The following is a 12,550-nucleotide window of genomic DNA, read 5'->3' on the forward strand; positions in this document are numbered from 1 at the left end:
TGTGTCTGCTTAGATAAAACTACACTCACATTTGGCATTAGCATCTTCCCTCCATAGGACAGGCTAGTCTTTGCAGGACTCATACCACTTCTTGGTTTCTGTCAGTAGGACAAGTGACTGAGGCTCACAGGTCCTATCAATCTAGGATCTGGGTGTCTATAGTGTAGACAACTGCATGGAAACTAGGAGAGGCTAGCCATCAGATTGTGTCCCAGAAGCAAACTCACGAAGATGTCTCAGAGATGAAAATATTGTCTCAGTAATTTCAAACTATCAAAAGTAACAGAGCAGAGACACTGAACAAAGGATCAGTGTCCCCAACCTGACACATCAGTCACTTCCTTTTCAATTCCATTTCTGAGTGAATCTAGACAATACTGGCTGTTCTTGACACTTCCCTAGAAACTAAGGTTATGTAATGGTTGCTGTAACTGAAGTCATAAAGAAGTGGAACTTTGGTCTCCATATTCTTCATACTGTAAGACCACCATTTTCCTACCTAGTTTGGGCATCAAGAGAAAACAGACATTCTTCTTGTGCCTGTTGTATATCAGAAACATGTTAGACTTACACGAGCCTTGACATTTTGCTTTATGGGAGCTTAGTGGAATAACTTACAAGAAACTGAGTCATCAACTAAAAAAGGTTAACATGATAGCAGCTCCTGGTGTGATCTTTCTTGTCCAAGCCATGTTATAACTAAAGGATACACTTTGGTTTCTAGGGCAGAACTTCCCTTAGCCTTGCTCATGTATCTATATGTTCTTTAACATTGTGGCAGTTAGTATGGATATGATTATTTCCACGCTAGAAGACATCTCCCTGCTAATCACTTGATTTGTCATGATTTTTCGGTTGGGTTTTTCTTTTCTTTCAACAGCTTGAATTATCTTAGGAAAAATATGGGAGCTGTATAATGAAATTGCCTCTGTAGACTTATATTTCCATACAGAGACATCTCTAGGCAGTACCTTAAGGGACAGGGAGGAGAGGAACATGCTTGCCTAATACATTAGTTCTATATGACCCCCATGAACAGGAGCAAGCCTTAAACTGCTTCAGAGCTATGCTCACCTCAGGCCCTCTTCATTTGTCCTCTCACCTTTTCACCCCACCAGCATCTGGAAAATACCACTTTCCATTTTCATTTGACTATGGAAGAGTTGGACAGAAAGAAGCTTAAGCAGTAATTCATTGGTTCAGAATGTGATGGAAGTCAGGCCAAGCTGTGTCAACATCTTGACAGGCTGGCAAGGAGATCCTAAGGTACTCCTGGTTCCAGCAGGTTCCAGCTGCTCTGGTACTTTTCATCTGAGAGCCTGGAGTGTTAGTGTCTTCCAACACATATTCTGTGGCTCAGGGTAAGACTCAGAAGTCCTAACCAGAAGCCACATGGCAGACAATGAAAAGTCTTATCGGGGCTGTCACTCAACGGCAAGTACTGCCACGTCAAGAACTCTGTGGTGTGACATCCTGGCCTCTCTCCATGAGGCTTTCATGCTGGAGGCCAGCACTTTGGAAGCACTATCTCATTAAATCCTCATTCCCCTGCCAGAGAAGAAACAAGAGAGGCAGGGAGGCTCAAGGGTAAATAGTAAATGGATGACAGACCTGGGAACCAGTTAATTTTACCTCTTAAGGTGCTATGTCACATGGCAGAGTAAGAATGATCCTGGTTTCCTGACATCCAGGAACTCTCAGTCATAAAGGAGCAACAGATGCTGAGGAGGTAAACCCTTGTTGCTGGGGTTCCCACCTTTGCTGGACCATCCAAACCATTACTGATTGTTGGTACTGCTGTGCTGTGTTGTTCATTGAGGAATGGGAAAAGAACAGAATGTTACTGTTTTTCATAGGTATATCTTATAAAGAGCAGAGTGAGCATGTGTAAATAGTTGTACCATAGCGGACACAGCTTACAGGAAGTCTGATTGCAGAAAGTATTGTTGAAAATGAAAGAAAAGCCACACTTTTCTAGTCCTTGTCTTTGTATCAACTAATCACATATCATAGCAGAGAAGAATCTATAGAGGGCTAGGGAAGGTGCCACTCATAAAGACAACACAAAATCTTCAGCCTTGAAGGGTGGGCCTGCTCCTAACCACCTTCATTTAGTCCTTGCATAAGAGACACGTGCTGAGGAATTCTGATAGAGAGAAGCTAGTAGACTGAGCCTGCTAGAATCACAAAGAAAAATGTCCCTTTTTAAACGCTAGCTGTCTGCGGACACAATTCTAAGCATGCATATGGCATCAGGGCACTCTCTGTGAGGATAATTCCTTTCCTGTTTATGGAGGACATGCATTCACTGACCAGAGAATTAAATCACAGCATTGACACAGGCAGGTGTTGCTGAGGCAAGTCCTCTGGATGAACAGGTAGCAGACTATAGAAGGGAAGGGAGAACTGCTCTTTTACGTGGATCATGCCAAAGAGACTTCAAGAAAAAGTGAGTCTGAGATAGAAGATAGATGACAGGAAAGCAAAGAGTAGAGCCAAGAGAAACATATGTTCTCCTCCACACCTCACAGCATTAGCAAAGAGGGCTGCATATCAGTCATTACATCCTAACTTCATTACCCTCACTGTTCTCACAGAGGATAAAACAAAGCTGAGTCCTCTCATGTCCAGGAAAAAAAAAAGAGCACAGAATCACCAAATTGGTCCCCACAGTGCCTGTAGTAATGGGCTTGCTGATGTTGCTATCCTCAAGTTCATGCAATATCTGGTGTTTCTTAGCACAGAAATACAGAAGCTCAAGCCAACTTTATAGAAGGAAGTGAGTTGTTTATAGTCCTCCCGAGCAGTAGGACCCAGAAAAGAAGCGTTTGTGGTGTTCAGAAGATCATGTGTATGTGTGCAGGACATAAAATTTACTCGGGTCCACATATCATAAGCCCAGGGCTTCCTGCATAGGCAGGAACAGGACCTGATAGCCACTGCATCTTGAAGAAACCCCCTCCCACCCCGTTTGTAAATTCACCACATGAGCTACAGTGGGGCCACACTTGGCTTTGTTCACTAAATCAAATGTGTCTTCTTAACATGACAATCACCACTTTGGGTCCTTTCTCCTTCTAGGCAAGGTCCTCAAAGCCTGTTGAAGTTACAGACACAAATGAGACATTAGGAAGGGAATGACAGTCTCTCCTAGTTATCTTTGGAACCCACACAGATGGTGCCACATTCACAGAGCAGTTAACATGTCCTCCATCCTCCCTCCCATCATACCAGCATGCTCACACTTATCAGGCACTATGTTCCTACCATTGGCTAGCAGCGAGCGTTCTCTCACCATGGTGCCTTCTATCTATTCACAAGTCAATGGTGTAAGGCTTATTCTATCCCTTACACCCAGACAAGATGAAATTGGAGTTTTTTTTTCTCCAGCACTTCTGACATGAAATGTGTAGTCCCATCTGTAACCAAGATCCCAGTTCTCTAGACATAAGCTGGGTGTATACTGATTCTTTCAGTTCTGATGTGACCTGAAGTCTAAGTCAGAACTCAGAACCTATGCAATGGGTACAATTTCCCAAGCTTCCCCACTACCTCCTAACTACATACGAACTCAGAGCCTCCTGTCATTCCAGGCAACTGACTGTAAGTTAAGAACTTCCATCTCTCCTCCTTGTTGTCCAAAAGTTTGCCAGAATAGCTCATGGAATACAGGTAAACCATTAGCTCTTATTCATAGTTTACTAGGACAGATTCAACTTGGACTGGGCTATGGTGTAACTAAGAAGTAGAGTGATTCTCTGGCAAATGTAAGTCTTGGGTTCCATCTCTACCAAGGCAAGCAAACAAAAACCAAATCCTTACAAGTCAGTAGCCATGTGGAAAACAACGTGGAAAATGGGATAGAGGGATCCCTTGCCTATCCTGGCTATGTGCTCACTAACTGTGGAGCTTTTCAAACTCAGCAGCTGAGGAGCTCTGTGCCAGGAAATAGGATAAAGTCCTGCTGCACAAATCTTACTACCAGCCAGTGTCATGAATGCTTGCTATTTCCCCTGAGGTCAATACTCAGACTGACCATGGCTTGTTTCATGCCACTAGAGTACAGCTGCAGGCAGATCTAGGCAGCAGTATGTACACGTGGGTGCTGAGAGCTTTGTCTCAATCATCTGTTCTCAGTTCACATGCTTCAGTTGTCCCTAGCTTTTCTCCAGAACTACGTATAATACAAACAGCTCTCTGTGGATTTCAGCATAGTTTCTGGAACAGTGAACCCAGATAACAGGAAGTAGACATTTGGATAAACACCCTCAGAGGATGACCAGAGTGTTTCCTAATGGTTCTACACTTGGGTTCCCTATTCTGAGCTTCTTCTGGGGAGGGACAACAAAATAGAGTGTGACTGGAGTCCAGATACAGGCCTGGTATAAAGACGTATAGGGGGGAAGTTGAAAGCAATTGTGGGTTTTCTGTGTGATGTTTACAGTATGGGAGTGTGCATTCTCAGTTCAGAGGTTGGTATAAGGAAACCTATTGGGAATATCAAGTCTCAGGCCTATCCCTGGGCCCTGGAGTTGGATCCTTGGAAGACAGGTCCCAGCACAGTATTACCTGTTGTTACCAACCCCTAAGGCAGCTTTAATGTCAGATAAAGTTTGGAAGCTGACATCTGGAAATGATATCAAGAGATGATTCCAGGAGAGTGAAACAAAGGGAGAAAAAATGTTGTGACTGAAGGCTTGGAACCTTGAGAGGCTGGGGATCTTAGTTCAGTTTATGTGGTTACCTTAGAATACGGTGACTTATAAGGAAATATCTCTCACAGTTGTAGAAGTAGGAAGGCCAATTAATGCCAACATGCTAGCATCTGAAGAGGATCTTCTTGCACTGCAACAGGGTAGAGGCAATGCGCGGGAAGGAACGAGGTGAGAAGAAAAAGCAACACAGTAGAGACAGCAGCTTTTAAAACAAGATTGCTTCCAGTATCAGATTCAGTGGCCACACATACCTCCTCAACTCCTCATCCTCACCACACCATTTATCTATTCGTGAAGGTGGGAACCCACAGACCTGACCACCATTCAAAAGTCCTACCTATAGATGTTCATAGAGGCAAATGAACTTCCACAAGAGTTTTAGAGGAAGCATTCTAGTCATAGCAAAAGGAATAAGACAGGAGATAGAAATGGGGGAGCCATGCAGGACTTTTGGAACCAGTCTAGAAAAATGCTCTAACCTGAGAGACATGAGAATGAGTATGCCATTATGAGGGGGTAAATCCTCTGAGTGAATAAAACACGAATTTGCTGACTGCTTACTGTATTTCTTAAGCTGCTATGACAGCCCCTATGAGGAAAAGGAGTTCAGGGCTTGGTCTTCTTTAGGTCATTTAAAGAAGGAGGAATAAGGAGACTTTGAGGATTTAGACATGGTAAATGAAGGGAGAGGAAGGAAAGAGGCTAGAGTATTTCTTTGTCATCTAGATATAGGGTATGCAGTTCCTGAGTTCTTACATCATCTTCACTATACAAATACCAAGGCCAGGCATCAAAACCAGATGACCTGTCCCTGTGCACTTCTTCCTAGTGATATATCATCTTCAAAGCCAACTCTGTCCAGGTATCCCCCTCATGCAACTTGCTATTTATCATTGCCATTTATTGATCTCTTGTGCCCTGTTTCTGTGGCACACATTATATATTAGGTTGCTTCCTGTACTCCCACAGTGACCTTGGTAATAGATAATATCACCTCCATAGTACAGATGAAGCTGAGGCAGATTCAGAGGTTGCAATGGCAGACCATGCCATGAGTGAACAGTGCATGCCACTCCTAGATGGAAGCTGTTAGGCAGTAGTGAAGTATACTGAAACCTCTTTATCCTGTGTGGCAGTAGCTGAAGCATGGTTTGGACAGAGCCTTTCTGATCCAGGGTCATAAGAGAAGAGGTCATCATGTTCCTCCACCCCTGGCTCATGCTTTCTTGCACAGACCTCTAGATTCCACCACTGCCCTGCACCTCTGCTGTTGTCTCTGTAGCTAAAATACTGCCTTTCCTTCTTTCCAGCTGTGTGGAGTGATGCTCCCAGCTTCTGCCCATCTGCTGCCCTGCAATCACTCACTGAGGAGAAGGGTAAGTTCACTGTCTACCTGATCATTCTTGGGAGAATAGCATCTCTCTCCACTTCCTTTTTATTCCTATTCCTTTGGACAATGAGTAAACATTTAAAGGAATGCACTGTTACATTCATAAATTCTAGAATCCGTGGATCAAATACACTTCCAGGTATGCTAGGCACCAGAAATGTGCCCTGTCCATAGATATAAATGGCAGGAGTGCATACAATACCAGCTCAAAGGATCAGATGGAGTTTTAGCCTGATGTTCTCCTTGTCCTGTCTTAAGTATATATAACCCTTCCAGATACTCTAGACTCACACAGTCCCAGGCAAAGCCAGAAGGGTAGTGTTGTGGCCTCAAATTGAAAAGGCAGTTGTTTGTTTATTGGGGCAAGTGAGCTGTAGCTTACAGCTACTGTACAGGGGGTACACTAGATACTGAAGCTATGCCCCCTACCCAGGAATTCAACCAAGACTGAGGCAGACCATTCTTATGTTTGACACTATGGCTATGACTGAAGTCTAATAATGTCAGTCAGTGCCATTAGTCTGCTTCTTACATTCAAAGCAGTTGGCAGAAAAATCACACAACATGCACATCTAGACTTTTTCTCAGCATCCTGTATTGGGTGTCTGCTGCACACTTGATCAGGTGCTACTTCCCTGAAATACTATGAGGCAGGTATCATTATTGTAATGTCATAGGTTATAAGGCTGTGACATAGAACAGATGACACCCAAATCCTCACTAGAGATCTATGTCTAAACCAAAATTTATTCTGATTTGTGTCAGAGTAGTGTGTGAACATTGTTGGGCTAGTCAAAGTGTCCTAAAGAATTGTGACACATGCACATGCACGAGCAAACACACACACACACACACACACACACACACACACACACACACACACACCCCTGTGCCACCTCTATTCTACTTTCCTTTCTCGTGCTGGAGTCACTACTTTGAATTCTTATGTCTCTATGTTGTTACTCTTGTCTCTGCATTTCTACGTTACATGCAGATCCCAATGCTACTCAGTTTGTCCATTTTAGAACCACCTCCGCTGCCAGCCCCACCCCACCTCCTGCCAAACAAGAACTAGCTGACACACTGCCTGGCATATTCTAGTTTTATGCTGCTCTGCATGTCCTGACATACTTCTATTTTCTCTACTATAACTTTGCAAGTCCTCATTGGTTTTTATCCATTGTGGTGTGTGTATATTTCCAGGCTGCTACTGAGTTCTCTAAAGCATACATCAACTTGCAGGTCTTTGTGTGGTCATCTGCTTCGTTTTTGCTTTCACATGACAGCTTTCATGACAGTCACAGTTAGTGGTGGACAAATAGTTGAAGATTAGTATTGTGTTGACAGTGGTGGTTGTCCTACCACCCCCAAGTCTGCTAATGTCTCTCTGGTTTGGCATATTTGATTTTTGTGAATCTTCATCATTATAAAAACATTGGGATGAATGAACACTCAGAGCTCCTTCTGAAGGCCAAACTGTTTACAGAGCTGATTCTCCAAAGAGGGATTTTTTATACCAGAAAAAAAAGGTGATATTTTAAGATTTGACTCACATTGCCTAACTGCCCTCAAATACTTGTTCCTAGCTTTTGGCTGTGAATTAAAGTGGGATTTTTTCCCATATTATATACTCATCATTCTAAATTATTATTATTATCAAAAATAAGCAAATTTGTAGGAAAACAGTGCTTGGGTGTATAAATGTCAAATATAGCTGCAGATGTACAAATCAAACAATAGCAAGTGTATAATGCTTGTTCTGTTTGTGTTGCTGAGTCTTAACACAGTCACAAGAGAAAATAACGAAAATAATATAATTCTGAGTGTCTCCATCCACGTAGTCCACAGCTCTGTGAAGATGTTTCCAAGGCAGAGATGATGTCACAGTAATTTTAAATGTGCCTTCAATTAGATAGATTCAAAGCTGTCTGGGCAGGGACTCCCATCTGCATGCAGAGTTTGGGATTAGGACTTCAATGTGGGTCAGAGACAAGGTTTGATTCTGCCTTCAGTGTTTTAGCTTACCATTGTTTTAGTCTGATTCAGACAAGTGTGTGTGCGTACGTGCGTTTTGTGTGTGTGTGTGTGTGTGTGTGTGTGTGTGTGTGTGTGTGTGTGTGTGTGTGAATGAGACTCTTGTATACTTTCCGTTCTGGGAGAAAAAGAATTATGAAGTATTTAACAATCATTTGATCATCACCAGGAAGATAGATGATAACATGGTTCATTTTGAAGTGAGCAGACTGGGGATCTAATGGGTTAATGGCTGAGCTATGAGCCCATACCATCTGGCTTATCTAGGAGGTAGAAGAGATTTACTTTGATTGCATTTCTGGAGCAGGTTAACAGAGCTTAACTCTTGAGTCTAGGTCCCTGTAAAGATCTTATCTCTTATCTTCCTGTCTCAGTTGTGTTTATTTGCTTTTGTTTAATGTTGTCATTTCAGTCATGGACCACCTCTGATTAAAATGAGGGCTCACCTGAAACTCAGAACCCAAGTAAAGTCATCATGAGTTAAGATGGTGGTTTTCCTGTGGAAAATATGTCCTTACAAAAAGTGTATGGTGTCAATTTGAAGTGTCAGAGACCATAGAAATGGACAGGAGTGGAGTGTGTCTGCAGGAAAACTGACAGTTTGGCACTTGATATTCAAAACTAAGTATCTGGGGAATTGAGGGATGTGGGAATGGCTAGGAAGTTTCTTATGTTATCAATGATAGGGGATCATCCGCTCACTAGGAGCACCTGCAGCAAATGGTAAGCATTTTTCTGTAGAGACACACTAAATAAGAAGATCTCTATGATTTCAGGTGTATCTCACAGTGACCATACAATAAGAAGGTGCCTTCTTCCCCTCTTTCTTTTTGGAGAAACAGCTGGTTTTTCACAAAAGATATTAAGTGGGGAAACCACACAGTATAAGAACATATAAGAACCAATAAGACACTGAACAATGGCTGTTGCTACTATGTTACAGGATGAAACTGTTTGATGCTGAATTCTTCCTTCCCTGCAGAGGCCATTGGGGTTCATCAAAGCTTCAAAGTCAGCAATTTCTGCTCTGCTCCACAAAGAATAGATAATGGCACCTTGGCTTTGGCTGCCAGAAAGTCTTTGCTTGGCTTCTAAGCTGTTGTGGTGTCATTTTTCTGTGGACCTGACTTCAGGGAGGAAGAGTGAGGTGGATGTGAGGCCAGCTTGTGTCACAGAAGTGAGATTGGAATACTAAAGTACCAAATTACAAAAGCCGTTGCTATTTGCCTCACAACCCTGAGGGGTATAGGACACACACCCCAGCCTCCCTTACAGCTCCTCTACAGTTGGGATGAGAACTCAGAAAGGCGAAGGAGCCAAAGAACTCTCTAGTTCTTATTACAGAAGTATGAATTAGGCCCCTGACTAGCCTGAGCATCTCAAGGGGCATGCACGCTGCCTTATTATTCTGCAGTTGTGCCCTCTTAATTAAAAAAAACTGTCTTGTGATTTCTGGAAAGAGCACTGAGTTTGGTGCTTTTTCACCTGAGAAAGGTAAGGGTTAGGACAAAACCCAGCTTAGATCTCCTGTCTGGCCAGGCCAAACCACATTTTGCTGTGTTGACTCAGCACTGCAATACTAGGACCTCTGTTTATAAGAATTTTAATGCTTGAAAATGCTCTGAGCTCTGTGATCTAACATTTTTCCTGGAGTTGACCTGAAATGAGGAAACTAGGATAGTTTAAAATGATTCTTTGTCTATATATAAGGAACATCTTCAAATGTATTCTAGTCTAGCTTTTTAAAAGCCTAGTTAACATTAGGAAGAAAAGACACGAGGAATGAGTAAATCAACCCAATTAGCATATTCATGACTTCATTTTCTTTTACCAGCTTTGGAGGAGAAAGTTTGAAATCTATTCTCTTAAGTCAGGCATGGTGCATATGCATGTAGTCCAAGCACTGAGGACAAAAGATCAAGAATTTCTAGGTCAGTCCAGACTACATAGTAATAACTTTTCTCAAGAAGTAATAGTACTGAAAATGATGATGATGATTGATGATGATGGTGATGACACTGATGATGACATCAACAAGAAGGAAATTCTTGTTCTTAGCAATTTGAAGCTTACTACATTACACAGTAGCTCTCCAGAACCTCCTTCCTCCACATTATACACATGTGTCCTTATGTGACATGATACATAAACATATATACCAAGGAATAGTCAAAGGAGACTTGCTAAAGGCATGCAAGTACCTCACCTACCTAGGCCTGGCCTGAAAAGACCACATGACAGGCCTCTCAGGACTATAGTCCTGGAGCAGCCCTGGGAGACTCAACTTGCTCTGTCCTCTCTCCTAGTCCCAGCTTTCTGCTCTGTCCATCTCTTCAAGGCTTCTCTGGTTTATAGAGGGACAAACTGCCATGGAACAACCTAGATGGCAAATATTTTCCACATAAATGCTGTTTGGCCTTGGGAAAATCTATTTTCATGGTGTGGCAGTCGCATTCATGAATCCTGAGTTTGAATAGTGATATGGTTAAGCTGAGGCTGCTGTTTTCTGGTGGGGCCTGGTCTGTTTGTCACCAGCTCATAGAAGAGACTCTATATCACAGTGAGGCAGAGCCAAAGGAGAAAATTCTATGCTGGTCCTGCCACAGACCTGGACTGGAACCTCTGTAACCTTTAGTTGTCCCATGTTCTTTCTTCCCAGACCTCAGTTCCTCATACTGTAAGAAGGATTGGTTTAAATTAAAGAAATTTTGTTAGCTTTCCTTTTATTCCTGTCCCTGTGACTTGTGTAGAGCAGGCAAATATGGTGTCTAGACCCAGATCATAGGATTGGGGGAGGCCCATGAAGCCTCAAACCTCAGGGGACCCTCCTTGCCAGCCAAAGCTTTCTGTTTCATGGAAGATATCTGGTGTGGAGTTAGATTTAGATTTTGTAGCACTAAAGGGTCACAGTGTAAGAATGACCACAGATAACCAAGACTGGCAGCAAGGAAGCCCACTTTGAGTCTGTGAGGAACATTTCCCAGGCAGTAGAAGGTAGATTGGACATAGAAGCTGAGAAAAAATAATAGGGGGAAGGTCTTATCTAGAGGTTACTAGCCTATTTTCCCCAGCTACAACATTGGTACAACATTACTGTCTGTGGGGAATAGAAGGAGGCTTGGGATGATAAGTAAGCTGTCTATCACTGGGACAAAGGTAGCTGAGAAAACCATACTTTAGGAAGAAAGATTGGGTTCAGCTCATTATTTCAACCTGTGATCAACTATTCAGCCTGTTATCACTTGGCTTCACTATCTTCTGGCCCATGGTGAGATAGAAAGGAAGAGAAGGACACCTTTCCTTTATGCCAACAGTGGCCATCTTAAAAATAGAAGGAAAAACACATTTCTTAACAGTATCATGTATTAATCTTCATAACATTCAAACTAAAAAATGAATATAGAATTTAAAGATCATTACACATAGTCACCAAAGGAGTACTCCTGAAACTCGACAGGAATCTTCAAATTTAATCCAGAATAAATAACTAAGAATGTTTTTAGGAATCAAAATAATGTACAAAGACTGCTAGAAACAGATGTCACAATGTGAAATAAGATAGCCTTGGTTTAAGTTGTGTGGGAATAAGCACAACATTTAACATTCAATATCAAGAGATATTTGACAAAGAAGAGGTACATACCATGGCAGTGACTGATGCACAGTATTTAACTTTGCGCGCGCACACACACACACACACAAACACACACACATTGTTGGAGGGTCTATTTTGTCACAAATGTCTCTGGCATCATAATTATAAACAAATGTAAAGGAATAAATAGGCATCATCTACTGTTCAGAAGAACCCCTCCTCACCTGTCAATCCCCATATGGCTACCACATCCTCATTACCTGGAAAAGTGGTCACCTACAGTAGACTTGAACCTGCATTTGGAGATTAGGGTTCACCCAAGCTAGAAATGTGACTACACTGGTTAAGATAGTATTTTTCATGCCAATGGGCTCAAAAATGATGTATTATTGACCTCTTATATTCTTGAGTGTTAGTGCAATGGTGTTGCAAGTTTGTGGCTGATAGTAAATTTAAAAGCCATCAGGATCTCTAGCCTTCCTGCATCAGCATCCTGTGTCCTCAAAAGCCTTGTTGTCAGAATGACTACAGGAAATTTATGGCACCTAGATGCTGGCCTCTCTTGACAACAAGGACTTACTCAGGAGACATCCTGTAGTCTTAGAAGGGTGCAGGTAGGAGTATTGGCAGGAACTTAGCCTCAGAACCTGGAGCACAACATAGGAGTTTGCTCTCACTTGGGAATGGAATTTACTCTTTAATTACAGAAAGAGCCTAAACATGGAGTATGATCAAAGTTTCCATCTTTGGACCATAATTGGCCACTGTGGTCCTGAAACCCATGATCACTCTTCTCTGAAATTTCAGCTTCCCACC

The 12,550-nt window shown here is 42.3% G+C and overlaps 1 protein-coding gene across 4 annotated transcripts in view; it reads left to right on the top strand.

The window, feature by feature from the left end:
- Positions 1-12,550, top strand: part of Tg (thyroglobulin) — a 184,563-nt gene that overhangs the window by 74,869 nt on the left and 97,144 nt on the right. For 3 of the 4 annotated variants that reach the window (XM_087555765.1, NM_030988.2, NM_001270783.1), the window contains 1 exon segment: positions 6,026-6,091. The exons of the other annotated variant lie outside the window; for it this stretch is intronic. In XM_087555765.1, coding sequence (XP_087411891.1) covers positions 6,026-6,091 — 66 coding nt within the window. 4 annotated transcript variants of the gene reach the window in all.

The sequence above is a fragment of the Rattus norvegicus genome, chromosome 7 (assembly GCF_021556685.1).
Source record: "Rattus norvegicus strain SHRSP/BbbUtx chromosome 7, alternate assembly SHRSP_T2T, whole genome shotgun sequence".
Classification (NCBI taxonomy): domain Eukaryota; kingdom Metazoa; phylum Chordata; class Mammalia; order Rodentia; family Muridae; genus Rattus; species Rattus norvegicus.